The sequence below is a fragment of the Salvelinus alpinus genome, chromosome 21 (assembly GCF_045679555.1).
Source record: "Salvelinus alpinus chromosome 21, SLU_Salpinus.1, whole genome shotgun sequence".
Classification (NCBI taxonomy): domain Eukaryota; kingdom Metazoa; phylum Chordata; class Actinopteri; order Salmoniformes; family Salmonidae; genus Salvelinus; species Salvelinus alpinus.
This window is the reverse complement of record NC_092106.1, coordinates 15,061,891-15,082,843: the sequence shown is the minus strand read 5'-3', so window position 1 is coordinate 15,082,843 and position 20,953 is coordinate 15,061,891. Positions and strand designations below refer to the sequence as shown.

Genomic DNA, 20,953 nt, shown 5'->3' with positions numbered 1-20,953 from the left:
CATTTGTGGAAAAGTGCTTTACATTATAACCAGGCTATCTCTGTGAGGGATGATCGGAGCAATGAGAAGGCTCCTGAATTCATCTCTGACATCCCAAAAGAAAGCTGTCTATGTGCTAGAAAATGTAACAAATTTTGTATATTCAATGGCCCCTCCTCACAGTTGTGCCCCATCACCCCCCCACCCTGCCAGTCACACACAAACACACACACACCACCCATCACCCATTCACAAGAAATGTCCCATACCATTTCAACACCAGCTGACCTTCACCCACACAGACACACTCTCACCCCTCCCACCTCAGCTCTGTGGGGAAATCCCATGGCTCTGGTCCCTGCATACGGACAGTTCCTGTTTATAAACCTGCCAGAGACCTTGAGGCCCTGTCACACTGAAGCTAAGCCACTGACCACTAGAGCATGACCAGAGTGAAACACCATGGGCTGCACCCCCCCTCTCTCTCTGATTATGCTCCTCTTTCAAAATCTCAAACTGTAAAGCATGCAAAGATGACTGACAGCACCATAAAAATATAAAGAAAATAGTAATATCGGTAATGATAATGGCAATATCTGAACTTGTTCATGATCTTATCTGGGACAGGTCAATGTGGGGGTGTAACTGCTTTGTTCTATTCACAGAAGGTTATATTTCTTCTGGGAGACTTTGTTTCCTCCTGCATTGTGTTGTGATGGGGGGAGAATTCCGTCCTCCTCACGTTAATAGAACTGATCCTCTTTTTCCTGTTTTCCTGTACATTGTTACAGCCTCTATGTGTTTGCCTGCCTCTACTCTCACAGTCCAACAGAAACACGAGGAAGTAGTATAATAACTTGAGAGGCATTTGTTGATCTACTCCCAGGAGCAGTGAAGATGTGTTTTGAGTTGAAAGTTAGGGGGTGGTGAATTTAATTGAACTAAATATTGAACTGCACAATTTAAACGGCATCTTATTGCACTGTGGCAGGCAGGCAGGCAGGCAGGCAGGCAGGCAGGCAGGCAGGCAGGCAGGCAGGCAGGCAGGCAGACAGACAGACAGACAGACAGACAGACAGACAGACAGACAGACAGACAGACAGACAGACAGACAGACAGACAGACAGACAGACAGACAGACAGACAGACAGACAGACACGTACACACGTACACACACACATATTCTTATTAATAACATAACATGTGTCAATGTAGAATATTTGTAAGCCCACTCTCACATGCAGATTCTCGCTGGATTCAGAGCCCCATGAGCAACAACATTAAGGCTTTTACTGACGACTAATTCTCTGCTGTGTTTTCCTCTCATTATGCATTTCATTGATGTCTAGAGGAAGACTTGAGGGGTAAATGAAGGACTTACTGTTCAGACAAAACTCCCCTCACTGTGCTCTACCACACTGACTGCAATTATCTACCACGCTACAATTATGCTCAAATTATTTGTGAGGGAGGTCTTTACTTATCCACAGATCGAAGATCTCTGGAGAGACCTGAAAATAGCTGTGCAGAGACGCTCCCCATCCAACCTGACAGAGATTGAGAGAATTTGCAGAGAGAATGGGAAAAATTCCCCAAATACAGGCATGCCAAGCTTGTACCGTCATACCCAAGAAGACTCGAGGCTGAATACTTAAATGTGATAGTTCTGTTGTTTTTTTTTAAACATTTCTAAAAACCAGTTTTTGCTTTGTCATTATGGGGTATTGTGTGTAGATTGATGAGGAGAAAAAAACAATTTAATACATTTTAGAATACTTTCCGAATGCACTGTACAGCATGCGTTATACATTTAAATGCTAGCCTCTTTGATAAAAATCCGATGAAGAGACTGCTGGTGAAGGAAGGAACCATCCAGTTCAGAAAGACAGTGTGCACAGCCACAGCCCGTAAAAGATGCTCCACAGCTGTAAGTTCCTTGTGCTTGCCAAACCAAGCCTCAAACACACTTGCCTTGTCATTACGGCTCTAGTACAGAGTCAAGAAAGCTCCTCTGGTTCAGTGCCTAGTCTACATTCACAGAACTCAGGGGAATCTCTGTCACTAATCGTAATGACATTATTTAGGCTATAAAACACATTGCTGTTTCTCCAGTGAGTTGTTTCTGACTCTGGGTTGGTACACACCTTTGTTTTTCACATTGCTAGTAGGGCGGTAGGTGAAAACTGGATACAGTATGCTACACATATGTATAAATGTTCACAGTATACATACAGTAGCTATGTACTGTGTACATAACAATGATAAAGTAGGCTGCATCATATATGGGCATCTGCTTATCATTGCACAGGCACACAGTATGAGGGCAAATGCATTTTGACATAATCATTTTGTCATTCACGCACGCCCGTCATCATATCAAATTGTAATTAAAAGCGCATCAATTGTGATTTCATCTCTGATCATTTGGACCCAATGTCCAGCAAACTGACAGGGAGTTGCAGCTCCCTATGTCCAAACATAGGGACTCCAGTCAGCGGTTTGGATGCCGCAGTATGCTGGAAGCATGAGGCTGGAAGGACACTAGCTCTTGGATTGGCTGTCATAGTCCTGGCAAAGATAGCACAGACACATATGGCGCAGCCACAACTATACAAACAAACACAGACACATACACAGAATACACACACACACACACACACAGAGTACACACAAAAAGGATGGCAAGCTAAAAAGCAGTTACCAATGGACCACATTGCATCCACACAAGATGGTGTATTTCCAAGCAGGATCAGCTCAGCTACTGCTAGTGCATGTGTGAGGTGAAGGTACAGAAAGGCTGGATTGTAAATGTGCTTTGTCTCCAATGTGTCTGTTGCAAAGCTCCTAGTGGTCTGTTGCTGATGGCATCACTGAACAGATGCAACGCCGTCAGTCTCACTCTGAACGAACCCTGTACGACTTAATGCAAACAACAGCTGCCTCGCAGGCCAGGGGGACAGAAAGGGGCAGAGACGGTACTAGTAGCAGAGGGGACCGAAGGAGCACAGCTGTCAGTCCCAAAATATGCCAAGGCGGGCACCTGCGGGTATGTCAGCAACTGTGGCCAGGCCTCGTCAGACTGGCGAGACAATAGGCAGCATTGAGGAGAGCAGACTGGCACACTTCTCTCTTTGTGCTGGTCACCCATGGGATTTTAAAGAAGAGTCTTCTTAACTGACCATACTGTGTGATATTGGAGACGACAATGACAACATGATATGGTATCTGAGTGTCTGGACAGACCAAAGATACACTATGGAGGTTGAGTTGCTAATAATTTACGTTCTATGTTTGCTTGAATCTTGGCTGTGAGGTTCATGATATAATATGAATCAATTTATTATCTCATGAAACCGCACAAATCCTTTGAAACGTTTGCCACTTTGCCACTTTGCCCCTCTCTGGCCAGTGAGGTCATTTCAGGAAAATATCTCTATCCAAAGGTCCTGTATAGCCTCTTTAACTGGTCCTGTTGCGTGATGTTGGAGAACAATGATTACATGATGTGGTGTCCTGAGTTTCCAGACAGAACATTAAAGGCATTATGGACATGAGGGTTATATTAAGTGATGTACCTCTCTTAGGAAGGAAACACATGACATTTACACACCCTCGGTTGATCCTCCCACTACAGAGTGATGCAGCGTTAATGCAACGTTAGTGCAAAGTTGGCATATAAATGTAACGTTTGCTCTTAGAATTGTAATATGTATGATAGAATAACTAATGGCTCCTGTGGCAAAAAAAGTGAACCCCACTGATATGTTAAACAATATGTTAAGCAATCCAAGGAATCTCATTTACATAACTATTTCAAAGACAGAGAAAATGACCTGAACAAAAACACCCCAAAAAAGAATCATGCATAATAAAAGCGCTATTCTACATCCAATGTTGCTGCTTAAGAAGTGGGAGGCAGCTAGAGCAATTCCCTTGAAAATATAGGTTCCACTGTGTCAGCCCCTATGTCGTCCACTCATGCTCCAACACTTCAGACTTTCCAGCCACAGTTAACAGATATGTCCCACTCATCATCACAGCGGAAGGCAAGACAGAAACAGCACATAGGTACCAGCATATTTCCACAATTTTCCACAAACCTCTCCGGCAAATACACAGAATATTACAGAGGTGTGGAGGTAACAAATGATAAACTAAACTGCTCAGAAACCGGGGGGTATGCTCTCAGACAGCATTCGTAGCATACTGTGTTACTTGAACTGCGACTATGCTGCAATGTTCAGAGATTTCAAAAACAGTGTTTGCCTGCACTAAACCAAACCGTATGAGCCAGAAATATCCCTAGAAGCTGCAGTGCATTGCAATTTTGGATTATGCGGTGAGCATAGTTAATTGGTGAAAGCTGCATTTACTACTACACACGAAATGTGTGGTGAACATCCCTGGAAAAGAGTCATGTGCAGAATAATGAGATATTATATACCTACTCTTTTCCAGCTTTTACTTAGAGTAAATATAATCATAAAAACATATACAGTACACAGTTATACAAAATATAGATATAGAGTAAATATATTGTTATAAAGAAACTGTACAGGCTATGTCTTCCTAAATATATTTTTGGTCATCATCAGCTTAAACCAAGTAGTAGAAGACTTGGAAGAGAATCTGAAAGCCTGCATCAGACCAAGCCATGGAACTCAGTATAAATGAAGTCCCCAGAGAGTATTGGGAACTCAGAGCCTGATTATCAGATAGTAGCTCAAGAACAGAGGAATTCAGATGGGAAGAACACTGTCCAATGCCAGAATAGCTGTCGCCATTGGCGTCGGCTAATGAGGATGCTAATGAATCAAATCAAAACCGTACCAATGTGTTCCAATTAATGAACACTGTTTTAGTCAGTCGTAGCAGATACTGAGGGAGAAACGACAAACCTCAAGGACAGCATTTCACAAAAGCATCTCTGAGGCGTATTGTTTTGAACCCTTGGTGTAAATGCAAACCAAAAGAGTCATTTGTTTGTAGACTGTGAGAATGATGTCAGTCAGTGGCAGAAAATAGGGTATCTGGTCATTGTTGGAGTCTAAGCAAGTGCCATAAACATTTTCTTTGCTAAATTCCTTAACCATTTTAATTGATTGTCTTGTCTTGAGACAATTATGCACTAAACATACAACACAAGAATAGAGCGTGTCATACCCTCTATTCAGGGTTTCATACCCTCTATTCAGGGTTTCATACCCTCTATTCTTGTGTTGTATGTTTAGTGCATTATTTACTATCAACCAAATAAAAAGGAACTGACGCCAAACAGACAGTGAAGTGAAATGAGAGAGGGCTTTTCCCCCTAAGGGCAGAGTTGTACATTAGACACCAGTACTGTATACTACACCAGTATACTGAGTGCATGGCACAACCAACCGAGAAGCCTCAAGTGCAGGGTCAAATCATTGGCCCTTGGGGTGCCCTAAAATTTTTTACATTCATTAGGGGTTCAAGCAGCGAAGCTGGGTGAAACCCTATTATATTTGTAGGTGTTCATTATTCCGGTTCTCCTTGGATTTATAACGGTGCCGGAAGGGATGGCTGCCGTTTTACGGGCTCCTAACCGACTGTGCTATTTTCTGTGATTTGACCCATTGTTTGTAACTTATTTTGTACATAATGTTGCTGCTACTTAGGACCGAAAACAGCTTTTGGATATCAGAACCGAGATTACTCACCTCGAACTGGACGAAGATTTTTTCTTTAATGAGTCCGACGCGAAGGATATACTGCTTCTCCGAGACCAGGCCCAAATCCCTGTCATTCGCGTGAAGAAAATATGGAAATATAGGGGGCAGAGATCGGCATGCCTTGTGAGAATCTGTCAGCGAGTGGGTAACCCGCCTCTAGCATCCGTTCTAATGGCCAACGTGCAATCACTGGAAAATAAACTGGATGATCTCTGTTCGAGACTATCCTACGGGACATTAAAAACTAATGTCTGCCCCACGAGTGGCAGTTTTTTTTAAATTTATTTTATCTTTATTTAACTAGGCAAGTCAGTTAAGAACAAGTCGGTTGACTGCCTTGTTTAGGGGCAGAACCACAGATTTTTACCTTGTCAGCTCGGGGATTCAATCTTGCAACCTTTCGGTTACTAGTCCAATGCTCTAACCACTAGGCTACCTGGCGCACCGTCGTCGAAGGCACTGCATCGCAGTGCTAGCTGTGCCACTAGAGATCCTGGTTCGAGTCCAGGCTCTTTCGCAGCCGGCCACGACCGGGAGACCCATGGGGTGTTGCGCAATTGGCCCAGTGTCGTCCGGGTTAGGGGAGGGTTTGGCTGGCAGGGATGTTCTTGCCCCATCACGCTCTAGCAACTCCTGTGGCGGGACGGGAGCAATGCGCACCGACACGGTCGCCAGGTGTACGGTGTTTCCTCCGACACATTGGTGCGGCTGTGTTCCGGGTTAAGCGGGCATTGTGTCAAGAAGCAGTGCGGCTTGGCTGGGTTGTGTTTTGGAGGATGCACGGCTCTCGACCTTTGTCTCTTGAGTCCGTACAGGAGTTGCAGCAATGAGACAAAACTGTAACTACCAATTGGATACCACGGAATTGGGGAGAAAAAGAGGTAATAGTTTTAAGAAATACAAAAATAAATACAAAAAACTTTAATGTCTTATGTTTCACCAAGTCAGGGCTGAAAGATGACACGGATAATATACATTTGGCTGGGTTTTCCGTGCAGCGGCAGGACAGAACAGGGGTGGGGGTGTGTGTCTATTTGTCAATAACAGCTGGTGCGCGATGTGTAATATTAGTCTCGCGTTATTGCTCACATGAGGTTGAGTACCTCATGATAAACTGTAGACCACATCTACCAAGAGAGTTTATCTATATTTTTTGTCGTCGTCTATTGACCACCACAAACCGATGCTGGCACTAAGACCGCACTCAACGAGCTGTATGGGGCCATAAGCAAATAAGAAAATGCTCATCCAGAAGCGGCGCTCCTAGTGGCCGGGGACTTTAATGCAGGCAAACTTAAATCCGTTTTACCTCATTTCTACCAGCATGTCACATGTGCAACCAGAGGGAAAAAAACTCTAGACCACCTTTACCGCACACATAGAGACGCATACAAAGCTCTCCCTCGTCCTCCATTTGGCAAATCTGACCATAATTCTATCCTCCTGATTGCTGCTTACAAGCAAAAACTAACGCAGGAAGTACCAGTGACTCGCTCAAAAGTGATCAGATGACGTGGATGCTACGCTGAAGGATTGTTTTGCTAGCACAGACTGGAATATGTTAAGTGATTCATCCAATGGCATTGAGGAGTATACCACCTCAGTCACGAGCTTCATCAATAAGTGCATCAACAACGTCATCCCCACAGTGACCGCACATACATATCTCAACCAGAAGCCATGGATTACAGGCAGCATTCGTACCGAGCTAAAGGCTAGAGCTGCCGCTTTCAAGGAGCAGGACACTAATCCGGACGCTTATAAGAAATCCCGCTATGCCCTCAGACGGACCATCAAACAGGCAAAGTGTCAATACAGGACTAAAATTGAATCATACTACACCGGCTCTGACGCTTGTCGGATGTGACAGGGCTTGCAAACTATTACGGACTACAAAGGGAAACCCAGACACGAGCCTACCAGACGAGCGAAATGCCTTTTATGCTCACTTTCAGGCAAGCAATACTGAAGAATGAATGAGAGCACCAGCTGTTCCGAATAACTGTGTGATCACGCTATCCGTAGCCGATGTGAGCCAGACCTTTAAACAGGTCAACATTCATAAAACGGATTACCAGGACTTGTACTCAGAGCAATTGTCTTACCTTTATTTAACTAGGCAAGTCAGTTAAGAACAAAATCTTATTTACAATGATGGCCTACCCCGGCCAAACCCGGACGACGCTGGGTCAATTGTGTGCCGCCCTATGGGACTCCCAATCACGGCCGGATGTGATACAGCCTGGATTTGAACCAGAGACTGTAATGACGCCTCTTGCAATGAGATGCAGTGCCTTAGACCGCTGTGCCACTCAGGAGCCCATGCACGGACCAACTGGCAAGTGTCTTCACTGACAGTCTGTAATACCTACATGTTTCAAGCAGACCACCATAGTCCCTGTGCCCAGGAAAGCGAAGGTAACCTGCCTAAATGATTACCGCCCCGTAGCACTCACGTCAGTAGCCATGAAGTGATTTGAAAAGCTGGTCATGGCTCACATCAACACCATCATCCTGGAAACCCTAGACCCACTCCAATTTGCATACCGCCCCAACAGATCCACAGATGATGCAATCTCTTTTGCACTACACACTGCCCTTTCACACATGCACAAAAGGAACACCTATGTGAGAATGCTGTTAGAAATTATTTAAACACACTTTGCCGTAGGCTATTATTTACTAATTAACAAAAAATCATGTATGTCATATAAAATATATTCACCCCACCTGGTATTGTAATCAAAACTTACCAGAAAGCATGTAGTCCTTGGCTCAGACAGTGTAGTAGTGTGGGCTCAATAGCATCTCATTAGTGTGCAAGATCTTGAGAATCAGCTGTACATGTGATGGATGAATGCACTGTGCATGCAGAGGGTTGCAATTCCATTGAATTGGGGATAGTTTAACCAAAATATGCCACAAGACCTAGAATTGCCTTATGAGTATCCCACAAAAAAAAGTTCACTGTTATAAGCTAACTTTTTTAATGGATTTAAGCAAAATTCCCCATATTCCAGGGCTTTACTTCCCATGGAAAATTTCAGCAAATTTACCAGAAAGTTTCCGACCCTTTGCAACCCTAGTCGGTACATAGGTCCCTCTCCTCACAAGGAACAAATGAGCCTCAACAACCCATAAGGTCCGCAATGATGGATTTTCTGCCATTTGTAATTCTTTGTTAAAACACTACTCCTCTGGCAGCGAATGACCGATTTGCGTGAAACATGATATATAGTATGTATGGACCAAGGTCTCTCAACCCAATATTTTCCAGGCTAGCATCTCAAACAACATGGCCGCTACTGACCAATAAATATTAATGTGGGCGTGGTCTGGCACATTAATGCATATAAATCACACACAGATATTTGTATTGTAACAAAACTTGATAAACTTGATGTTCCAATCACTGTCTATACTCAACGTATGCAATCACATTCAGGTCAACCACACAGTGGTGCTATAACGGGCACATGTTTATATCTCTTGATCTGTTTGATGATTGATTAAATGTTGCACACATGCTCAGGGATATGAGTCCAGCTAAGCTGTACTGTATGGTTCAGTTTGGCCACATGGTGGCGCCATTTGGCGGGAAAAACATTAATGCAAGCTCATTGGCTCATAGCAGACATATTGTTTGAGGTAGAGTCCTGGAAAATAGTGTGTTTAAAGATATCGGTACATAGATGCTATTTACCAAATTTGGTGCCAATCGGTCTAGCAGTTGTGGAGAAGAAGACGTTTAAAGTAGTCAACATCATTAAAATTGGTCCAAAAACCAACAGAAGCATATTGCATGATCTTTCGATGTTGAGTTCTGATATTTGGCAAGCGTGGTAAGGAGTACAGTTCATCCTAGGGAAATGTGTCAATTTTTTCATGGTGGTGGCGCTATGGGGCCAAAGTGTGAGCCCTGGCATGGCTGTTTGCAGCTATATTTATCTTTATTTTGGGAGTGCACAGCACGCACCGCCGGGTACGACTGGAATCAAATCCCTGCTGAAGGGTTGTATGTTTGGCACAATGACAATGTGTAGAAAGCAAGTCTGAAAAGCAGCACCTCGTGACTGAGTTTCAACATCCCAGATGTTATTTGGTACATTGTTGCCTTTTGCTCTTTCACTCCTCAGTGATATCTCTCACACACTGTAGCTACTGTGGTTCATCCCCCCATAGAATATCTAGTAAATGTCAGTTGATGCTGACCCAGCTTTGTTCCCCTTCTGCATTGTCATTCTCCTAAGCATCTTGACTATTTCAGTCCATTCACAGCGTCCAGTGAATCCAACATGCTCTCAGGCAACCCCTTCTCCCCCTCCCTGGACCAAAACACTAGTCAGTGACAGAGGTGGCAGATATGATGAATCTCCTAGTGCATGTCCCTTTAAGTCAGTCAAGAAATGTAGTGGGTCAATACTTGAGTGAGGGAGATAGAGAGAGAAAGAGGTTATTAATAACTTGCTCTGTCATGGCCAAGCAGTCACGGGCTGTCTAATGTAAAAGAGCTTGTGGCTTCTCTCACAGCTTCTAGGCATTCTCTCTCCCTCTTTCTTTCTCTCTCTGCTGACAAAGGGATCCTCGAGGCATTCCTACTGCTGTGTGTGTGTGCGCATGCGTAATGTCTGTGACCATTCAGCATGCAAGTCACAACAGACTCCCTATGACATCTGACCTCAATGTCTAGGAGGTAATACAGATTTGAGACTGGGACTTAAAAGTGTGAGATGTAAAACAATACTATTGTGAATAACTATGATAATAACCACTGGGATGCATTTTTAATATTTTACTGAACAATGATGTGGGTTGTGATCCTGATCACATAGAAATTATGCAATTGATATAAGTTTGAAAAGTTAACAATGTATTTACTCTCTATAATGGTGACATGAGGACAACTGTAAATGCTTCCTTACATGGTGGGTCTGTCTGAGTCTGTGAGTCTCTCCAAGTGAGGACCCAGCTGACATAACAGTTGTATACTGTGCTGCAGTAATTTGGTCACATCAAGAACAGTCAATCCATTCAGCTCAAAACATAAGATTGAGCGTGATCCATATGACACACAAACACTCTCTCAAGGTCACGTAATTTCAGTTTCTTCCAGACTTAAAAAATGTTTTCTGTTGGCTATCATATCTGTGTAGGTGAAGTGTATATCTCATCTCATCAATACCATCAGCATTTATAAGAATTCCAGCTTACATACAGTCTCCACCAACTACCATTAATGTCTATTGTGCACCAAACTCCAACCCAGACCAAGAGCAACATTCATGATTACAGTAGCCTATGACATGACCTATTGAGACAGCCCGGTTTCATAGAGTAGACGTTACATAGTAAACAAAAATCAGGGGGCACTCAAATTAGTATGATATGTTATGTTTTCTATTGTTACATAAGACAACCTGGACTCAGGGATAGACGCAATACAGTAAAAACAAATCCGAGACACTGAAATTAGTATAATATGTTACGTTTTGTATAGTATGTATTAACTTGTGGATCCATTTAGTATGATATGTTACAAATTCCAATTTGTACAAAATATTACGAATTTGCAATACGTATTGTACGTTACGAATTCCAATTTGTTGTGGCTAAAGTTAGCTAGGTGGCTAATGTTAGCTAAGCAAGGGGCTAGGCATTAAGGTTAGGGTTAGGAGTTAACGGGTTAAGGTTAGGGGAAGGGTTAGTTAACATGCTAAGTAGTTGCATAGTAGCTAAAAAGTAGTTGCAAAGTAGCTAAAAAGTAGTTGCAAAGTAGCTAAAAAGTAGTAAGTAGTTGCAAAGTTGTTTATTAGCTAAAATTGTCTGCGATGAGATTCGAACACGCAACATTCGGGTTACCTGTTTTAATGGTGTTGGTAGTTTGTCTTGATTTTCTATTGATGATTTTAGTTTTTTAATCAACCGTTAGTGGTCACATGAAATTACTTATGGGCTGCTTGTAAAACCCATACAGCCAGAGATCTGACGTCATGTATAGCATGTTACTGTACGGCCACTAACCTCCAATTTAGGTGTTTATTAGTGCCCAAATCTTCCAATTTCAACAAGTATACGTGTAAGACTGTAAAGGGCTACCATATCATACTAATTTGAGTGGCCCGAATTGCCCAGATTGTTACATCTACTCTTTGAGGCCAGGCTATTACTTAAGGTAAAAACAAAAGGTGGATGGTCGTATAACGTGAACACAGCCTGAATCTCATCACGGACAACTTCAGCATTTTGCAACTACTTACTACTTTTTAGCTACTTAGCATGTTAGCTAACCCTTCCCCTAACCCCAATCTTAACCCTTTAACTTAACTCCTAACCTTAACCCTAACCCCTAGCCTAGCTAACAGTAGCCACTTAGCTAACATTAGCATTACCCACCTAGCTAACATTATCCACAACAAATTGGAATTCATAACATATCATATAGTGCCTTCAAAAAGTATTCATACCCCTTGACTTATTCCACATTTTGTTGTGTTGCAGCCTGAATTCAAATTGGATTACATATATTTTTCCTCACCCATCTACACACAATACCCCATAATGACAAAGTGAAAACATGTTATTAGAAATGTTTGCAAATGTATTGAAAATTAAATATAGAAATATCTCATTTACATAATTATTCCACACCCCTTAGTCAACACGTTAGAATCACCTTTTGGCAGTGATTATAGCTGTGTCTTTCTGGGTAAGTCTCTAAGAGCTTTACACACCTGGATTGTACAATAATAGCACATTATTCTTTTTCAAATTCTTCAAGCTCTGTCAAGTTGGTTGTTGATCATTGCTAGCCAGCCATTTTCAAGTCTTGCCATAGATTCTCAAGCTGATTTAAGTCAAAACTGTAACTAGGCCACTCAGGAACATTCAATGTCATCTTGGTAAGCAACTCCAGTATATATTTGGCCTTGTATTTTAGGTTATTGTCCTGCTGAAATGTGAATTTTCCTCCCATTGTCTGTTGAAAAGCAGAATGAACCAGGTTTTCCTATAGGATTTTACCTGTGCTTAGCTCTATTCCATTTCTTTTTATCCTAAAAAACTCCCTAGTCATTGCCAATGACAAGCATACCCATAACATGATGCATCCACCACCATGCTTGGAAATATGAAGAGTGGTACTCGGTGATGTGTTGGATTTTCCCCAAACATAACACTTTGTAATCAGAAAAAAAGTTAATTTCTTTGCCAAATTTTTTATCAGTTTTACATGAGTGCGTTATTACAAACAGGATGCATGTTTTGGAATATTTTTATTCTGTAAAAGCTTCCTTCTTTTCACTCATGTAGGTTAGTACTGTGGAGTAACTATAATGTTGTTGATCCATCCTCAGTTCACAGCCATTAAACTATGTAACTGTTTTAAAGTCACCACCATGAAATCCCTGAGTGGTTTCCTTCCTCTCCGGATGCCTGTATCTTTGTAGTAACTGGGTATATTGAAACACAATCAAAAGTGTAATTATTATCTTCACCATGCTCAAAGGGATTTTCAATGTCTATTTATTTTTTACTACCAATAGGTACCCTTCTTTGCGAGGCATTGGAAAACCACCCTGATCTTTGTGGTTGAACCTGTGTTTGAAGTTCACTGCTCGACTGAGAGACCTTACATATAATTGTATGTGTGGGGTACAGAGATGAGGTAGTCATTCAAAACTCCTTAAGACTATTATTGCACACCGAGTGAGTCCATGCAATTTATTATGTGACTTGGTAAGTGATACATTTTTACTCCTAAACTTATTTAGACTTGCCATAACAAAGGGATTGAATACTTATTGACTCGACATTTCAGCTTTTCATTTTTTATTAATTTGTAAAAAAATTCTAAAAGCATATTTCCACTGACATTATGGAGCAATGTGTGTAGGCCAGTGATATAAAATCTAAATGTAATCAATTTTAAATCAGTAACACATCATTCGAATTGTAATTCGCAACACATCATATGAATTGTAATTCGTAACACATCATACGAAATGGATCCAAAAATAATATATACCCTACCAACGTAACATATCATACTAACTTGAGTGTCCCGGATTTTAGTTTTGTATAATACGTCTACCCCTACCCCTGAGTGCAGGTTGCGTGAAAGTTTCTGGTCATGAGGAAAAGTAGGCGCCTGCCAGCCAATTGCGCATGGTGAGAAAGAGAATGGGGATCAATACATTGCCTTCAAAGGTGAAATACGACAGTGCGTCAGAAAACATTATTTTGTAACAATACAAATTGTCATTTTAACACATGCTAAAACTATACCCAAAGAGCTAGTGTTCACTCTACGAGTGACTCGGATAAAGTACACAGTAGCCTACTTACGCCCTGGCTTTGGGGAAACCCATCGATAAGAGGACGTCCAAATTCGATCCATATTTCACAGTGCCCGATACTTTCGGCCGAAGGCTTCGCGGGATGATTTTGCTGAAGAGATCCTCTTTTGCAGCCATGATTCAGGATTCCATTGGTTTCAGACTAGATCCAGTCTACGATACTGTAGCGAGTGGTGGAGAAAGATATCTAATAGTCTACAACCGATAATTTTTGTGAGCAAGTGCGGTCGCGGGTGCTCCCTCCCCGCCCCCAGAAACTGAAATTATGTATGCTGCTGCGTTTTGAATTTATAAAGGAAAGATACGTGCAGATCGCACGGGATTTATTATTAATTTTCGCCTCTACTCTGCATGGGACCCATAGCAGTATCCTAAATTATAGTAGCCGAATAATAATAGGCATACTAGCATAATAATAGACTATTCAGTATAGCTTGAGCCAAAAATAAAAGAGAATTGTAGATAGGGAGCAATATGTAATACAGAGTAACGTTAGACCCAGTCTAATATGGTACAATAAATAAACAAGTGAAATTAGGCTACTAATAAACTGCATTTGCCTAATAAATTAATAATCCATATTTATTCAATGTTCATAAAAAGACAATGTGTTACATTTATAAAATTACTCACAAACCATTACATGGCACATTCATTTCTCAACAGTCTCATCATATACCATTCATACAGGATATCATGGGCTGCAAATCTGCCCACATGAATAGAAAAATATAATGTTGTGTTATCTTAGCTCCAGATTTTACATTTGATTGATTATAATGATGTCCATTATAGATCATTTAAAATCATTCTTGGCTGTTGGTTGCAATGGTACCAGATGGGTTATATGATACAATCACACAGAACGCTTTCCTCATCTCCACCTAGTGTCAAAGCAAAGACATGCACAACATTACTACTGTATGGGTAACACTGGATTTGGATAATAGAGCCTACAGATGGACCCGTTTATAGATGCTCAAGTACTATCTACAAACTTTAGCTCTAACCGTAGGAAGCTGTGGTGTTATATAACAGAGTTGCAGTTGATAGTTTGAGCATCAATGACCATCAACCATTTATGCGGGACTATCAAAATAAAGTGACCAAAGTATGACAAATAATTAAGCTCTTTTACATTGATTTCACTGCGTACAGAGTATACAGTTTTGTTTAAGATGTGAAAGTATAAGTCTTATCAGTCTTCAATGATCCAGATACAAGCCCACTACAGCACCACCACTGCTGGGCAGTTTCGCAGCTGAGCCAAACTGCATTGACAAGCAATGTAAGCAAACACAACGAATGATAAACAAAAAGTACAAAGAAACATAATAGGAAAAGATCATCTTGAAAATTGTAACTCTATACTGTACTTGTCTTGCCAGTTGCACCATCTTGAGATTACCTGGTCCCAAACAGTCTTCTGTGTACACAGACCTATAGGACAGAGATTGTTCCAGTATTAGTGGTTTCCTGTGTGAACAAAAAGTTGCCCATACATCTTACTATGTAAATCATGCTGTTCGTTGATGACAATCAACTCTTTAGGACCATGAGTTTTTCCTGATCAGGTCATGTGGTCAGGAAAATCTTTCTGGCTCTATGACATTTGGCGATCATGTTTTATCTTTCCAAGGTCACAGATATAAAAGCCTAATTCATGGGAGCAAAGAGATTAACTTCCTCAAATCAATGACAGACTCAAAGGATGTCACGCTTGTCTTTACCATCACAGCCCTAAGTTCTCTTCCATCAACTGGGCCAGCCTGCTCCAGTCCATTCCCTGCAGTGCAACCCTGTGGAAGACAAGAGAAACCAACCGTTACATTACCAGGTAATGCTCACTTACAGATGCACTCTCAAACATTTGTATAACTTCAGCCAGTAGTTTTGAGTGGTGCTTACGAGCCAAAAGTGGTCCCTGTTTTTTTGTGTACTCTGTCATCAAATTTGTGTACTACATCATCCATTTCATATGATATGTTACATCCTGCAAATGCATATATACTTTTTAAACATTACGAATCTGTTGTGCTTAAGATCCTAGATTGGATCTTTAAGCCATATCACAGAGACAGGCAATAACTCTGTGGGGGAGGATGTAGACAGAGGTTAGAGGGGTAGACCAGTACCGGATGGCTGCTGGTTCAAATCCAATAACTACCATCCACTGATGTTGTGCCTTTGCTATCGCACCAGGGGCACTATTGCCACTGAACCTGTGCGCCTCCAAACATCTCACACAAACCTGGCTTGATCTGCGAGCTCAGCAAAAGACTTCATGGCCTCAACCACTTCTGCTTCTCCTGAAAAAAAGAGGAGGGCAGAGGGCCTAAATACGAATAGAGAACAAAGGTATTCCTTTTCATTATCATCTGATTCGTCTAGCCTACCGTTTAACATCGATGAAGTGATAATTCCATCAGTACAGGAAGAAAAACCGAAATTCCCAATGGAATTGAACTCGACCTTGGTGAACATTCCTGCCTGCCAACTGAGTTTACCGTGTGTGTGTGTGTCTTACAGTTGAGCCAGCGCTGTCAGATAAGCTAACCAGAACGGTGGCAGGTTGCTCATGTCCATAGGAGTGTAATCCCCTGTGTACAGTCAACACACAAACATGAACATTTAAAATGTTCATTGTAAAACTCAGTTACATAATGTATACATAAATGTTCAGCTCTAGATATATGTAAGAGGATGCACAAAGATACCCACAGGTGCCTTTAAAAACACGCATGCACAATCTCCCATAAGCCTAAAGAAATAAATGACCTTTCAAAAATCATGAATCAATCATTAGACCACACAGAGGGGGCTGAGTGTCTGCGGGGTGTTCTCTCCACCCTTGTATTTGACTTATGAATTAAGGTCATCTGGTTATCAAGGTATAAATTGAAAGTAAAAGACAAAACCTGCAGACACGGCCCTCCATGGAATGAGTTTGACTCCCCTGCAGGGGTTCACAGTTGTCAAGCGTAGACTGGTAACTTTTTTTTATTTATTTGGCGCATGGAAACTAGAGGCCATGAATAACTTGATCAAAAAGAATGGCATCGATTGGCACTATTAAAAGCAGTCTAACTTAAACCCTCATATCCGTCGCCCGGTTTGACATAAAGACTTGAAACTTTGTATGTAGGTGTCTTTCCTCATGTTGAACAAATTTGCCTCAATGTTCATCTCTTCCCTTAGTTTGAGAAAAGATAAAGGATTGATTAAGAGATGGCTGAGTTATTGATAAATCAGAATCATTTTTTTTACGGGTCCATTTAAATCCTTAGGGTCATCAAAGACATTAACATGATGTACCATGTTAAGTTTGCATTGATATCTTAAAAAATATGAAACTATTAGCACTTTCTTGACTTTGTAACGCGAATGCATAACATCATAATAAAAAATCTTCTCATAGACAAAGTCAGATTCACTCAAAATTTGCTCTTTGGACTTACAATAGTCCATAAAGAGTTTGAGAAATATATGGCAACAGTATATGCATATTAGCACATACGCTAATATGCTACAATACGCAAGAAATACTTCAAAAATCTTCTTCTAGTGAACCATAGGACCAAATGTCACCAAATGTGGAATTTAGGGCCATGGTACATGTCTTAACTAGTTTCAGAAAAGCTAAGGGATTGGTCAAAAGATGGCTAAGTTATTGACAAATCAAAAATCTGATTTTATGCGTCAACATGTCCTATCAACGTCAAACTTGTCGTCGCTACCATGGATGTCCTTAAGATGAACCACACTTTATTTTAAGATTGTGAAATGTCAGAATAATAGTAGAGAATTATTTATTTAAGTTTTTATTTCTTTCATCACATTCCCAGTGGGTCAGAAGTTTACATACACTCAATTAGTATTTGGTAGCATTGCCTTTAAATTGTTTAACTTGGGTCAAACGTTTCAGCTAGCCTTTCACAAGCTTCCCACAATAAGTTGGGTGAATTTTGGCCCATTCCTCCTGACAGAGCTGGTGTAACTGAGTCAGGTTTGCAGGCCTCCTTGCTCGCACACACTTTTTCAGTTCTGCCCACAAATTTTCTGTAGGATTGAGGTCAGGGCTTTGTGATGGCCACTTCAATACCTTGACTTTGTTGTCCTTAAGCCATTTTTCCACAACTTTGGAAGTATGCTTGGGGTCATTGTCCATTGGGAAGACCCATTTGCGACCAAGCTTTTACTTCCTGACTGATGTCTTGAGGTGTTGCTTCAATATATCAACATCATTTTCCATCCTCATGATGCCATCTATTTTGTGAAGTGCACCAGTTCCTCCTGCAGCAAAGCAGCCCCACAACATGATGCTGCCACCCCCATGCTTCACGGTTGGGATGGTGTTTTTCGGCTTGCAAGCCTCCCCCTTTTCCTACAAACATAACGATGGTCATTATGGCCAAACAGTTCTATTTTTGTTTCATCAAACCAGAGGACATTTCTCCAAAAAGTATGATCTTTGTTCCCATGTGCAGTTACAAACCGTAGTCTGGCTGGTTATGGCAGTTTTTGGCTTCTTCCTTGCTGAGCGGCCTTTCAGGTTATGTCGATATAGGACTCGTTTTACTGTGGATATAGATACTTTTGTACCTGTTTCCTCCAGCATCTTCACAAGGTCCTTTGCTGTTGTTCTGGGATTGATTTGCACTTTCGCACCACAGTACGTTCATCTCTAGGAGACAGAATGCGTCTCCTTCCTGATCGGTATGACGGCGCGTGGTCCCATGGTGTTTATACTTGTGTACTATTGTTTGTACAGATGAACGTGGTACCTTCAGGCATTTGGAAATTGCTCCCAAGGATGAACCAGACTTGTGGAGGTCTACAATTGTTTTTCTGAAGTCTTGGCTGATTTATTTAGATTTTTCAATGATGTCAAGCAAAGAGGCACTGAGTTTGAAGGTAGGCCTTGAAATACATCCACAAGTACACCTCCAATTGACTTAAATTACGTCAATTAGCCTATTAGAAGCTTCAAAATCCATGCCATAATTTTCTGGAATTTTTATTTAAAGGCACAGTCAAACTAGTTTTAATGACTCCAACCTAAGTGTATGTAAACTTCTGACTTCAACTGTATATGACAAGCCCTGTTCCAGAGTGGAAGCTAAATGTGGCCTGTGTACCAAGTGTGTATCAAACTCTGAATCAGAGGTGTAGCGATCAGATCTCTGTAACTGAATATATTAGGTGCATAACCCAATCCCACATACAAAAGCCACAGTTGTGTGAGTTCAGCTACATTCAGCTCAGAATTGTTCCAACCTCAATAGAAAAAACAGCCAGCTGCTTTTGACTTGTGGCCTGCTCTCTGTTCTAGAGATCCTCTGTGAGCGAGTTTTAATGACTCCAACCTAAGTGTATGTAAACTTCTGACTTTAAAAACACGCATGCACAAACTCCCAATAACTATTGATCAAGTGGACTTTGTTTCATGCAAAATAATGTTAATTTTAATTATGCATATGAACAATTTGAAATATCGTGATTAGTAGATCAGTATAATCACACAATGTTGCCCTATTATGTGGTATGAATGTATTGAAAACTGGATCTTTTATTTTGGAAAATAAGAAACTGGAAGTTCTGCTGCTTGCGCACACAATCAGCATATACAATGAGTGTACAAAACATTAACAACACCTTACTAATACTGAGTTGTACCTCCCCCTTTTGCCCTCAGAACAGCCTCAATTCTTCGGGGCATGGACTCTACAAGGTGTCGAAAGCAATCCACTGGGATGCTGGCCCATGTTGACTCCAATGCTTCCCACAGTTGTGTCAAGTTGGCCGGATGTCCTTTGGGTGATGGATCATTCTTGATACACACGGGAAACTGTTGAGTATGAAAAAGCCAGCAGAGTTGCAGTTCTTGACACAAACCGGTGCGCCTGGCACCTACTACCATACCCTGTTCAAAGTCACTTAAATATTTTGTCTTGCCCATTCACCCTCTGAATGGCACACATACACAATCCATGTCTCAATTGTAAATATTTAACCTGTCTCCTCCCCTTCATCTACACTGATTGAAGTGGATTTAACAAGTGACGTCAATAGTTAAAGGTTAAATTAACAACAACAAAAAAGGAATAATTGCTTTCCCCTGGATTCACCTGGTCAGCCTGTCCTGAAAAGAGCAGGTGTTCTTAATGTTTTGTACACTCAGTGTATATATGTATAAATACTCATATTTATATATAAACTCAATACATTAAGTATGATTACCTGCTGCATTCCAAGATAATCAACCTACAGCACTACACTTCACTTGCGTCATCCTTGTGGTATTGAGATAAACGTGGTAATGCTTTCACTATTTGCATATAAAGATAGTTCCTACATGATAGAGTGCTTGCTTTGTTATGAGACTGATCTTGTCATTTCTGACATTCTGTGAACCTTGTTGATTGCTGCTCGCAGCTGTATTTATCATTATTGTTAGCGTTAATATACTGGCAGTTTATCGGGGCCCCACAAGGGTGCGTGCTCAGCCCCCTCCTGTACTCCCTGTTCACCCATGACTGTGTGGCCACGCACGCCTCCAACTCAATCAACAAGTTTGCAGACGACACAACAGTAGAAAGCCTGATTACCAACAATGACGAGACAGCCTACAGGGAGGAGGTGAGGGCCCTGGCAGAGTGGTGCGAGGAAAATAACCTCAACGTTAACAAAACAAAGGAGCTGATCGTGGTCTTCAGGAGACAGCAGAGAGAGCACGCTCCTATCCACATCAACGGGACCACAGTGGAGAAGTTCCTTGCCGTACACATCACTGACAATCTGAAATGGTCCACCCACAGATAGTGTGGTGAAGAAGGCGCAATAGCGCTATGGAGATATGTTCCATTCACATTGTCCTTTCCAGGACAATTACAACAACTACAGTAACCATTTTTATTTATT

The 20,953-nt window shown here is 41.4% G+C and overlaps 1 protein-coding gene across 1 annotated transcript in view; it reads right to left on the bottom strand.

Moving 5' to 3' along the window:
- LOC139548575 (ubiquitin-associated and SH3 domain-containing protein B-like) overlaps positions 1-14,291 on the bottom strand; it is a 41,299-nt gene extending 27,008 nt beyond the window's left edge. Inside the window, exon 1 of the mRNA XM_071358327.1 lies at positions 14,022-14,291. Within this exon, the coding sequence (XP_071214428.1) occupies positions 14,022-14,149 (128 nt within the window). The 5' untranslated portion in view covers positions 14,150-14,291. The remainder of the gene's footprint in view (positions 1-14,021) is intronic.
- Positions 14,292-20,953: the final 6,662 nt, after the last annotated feature.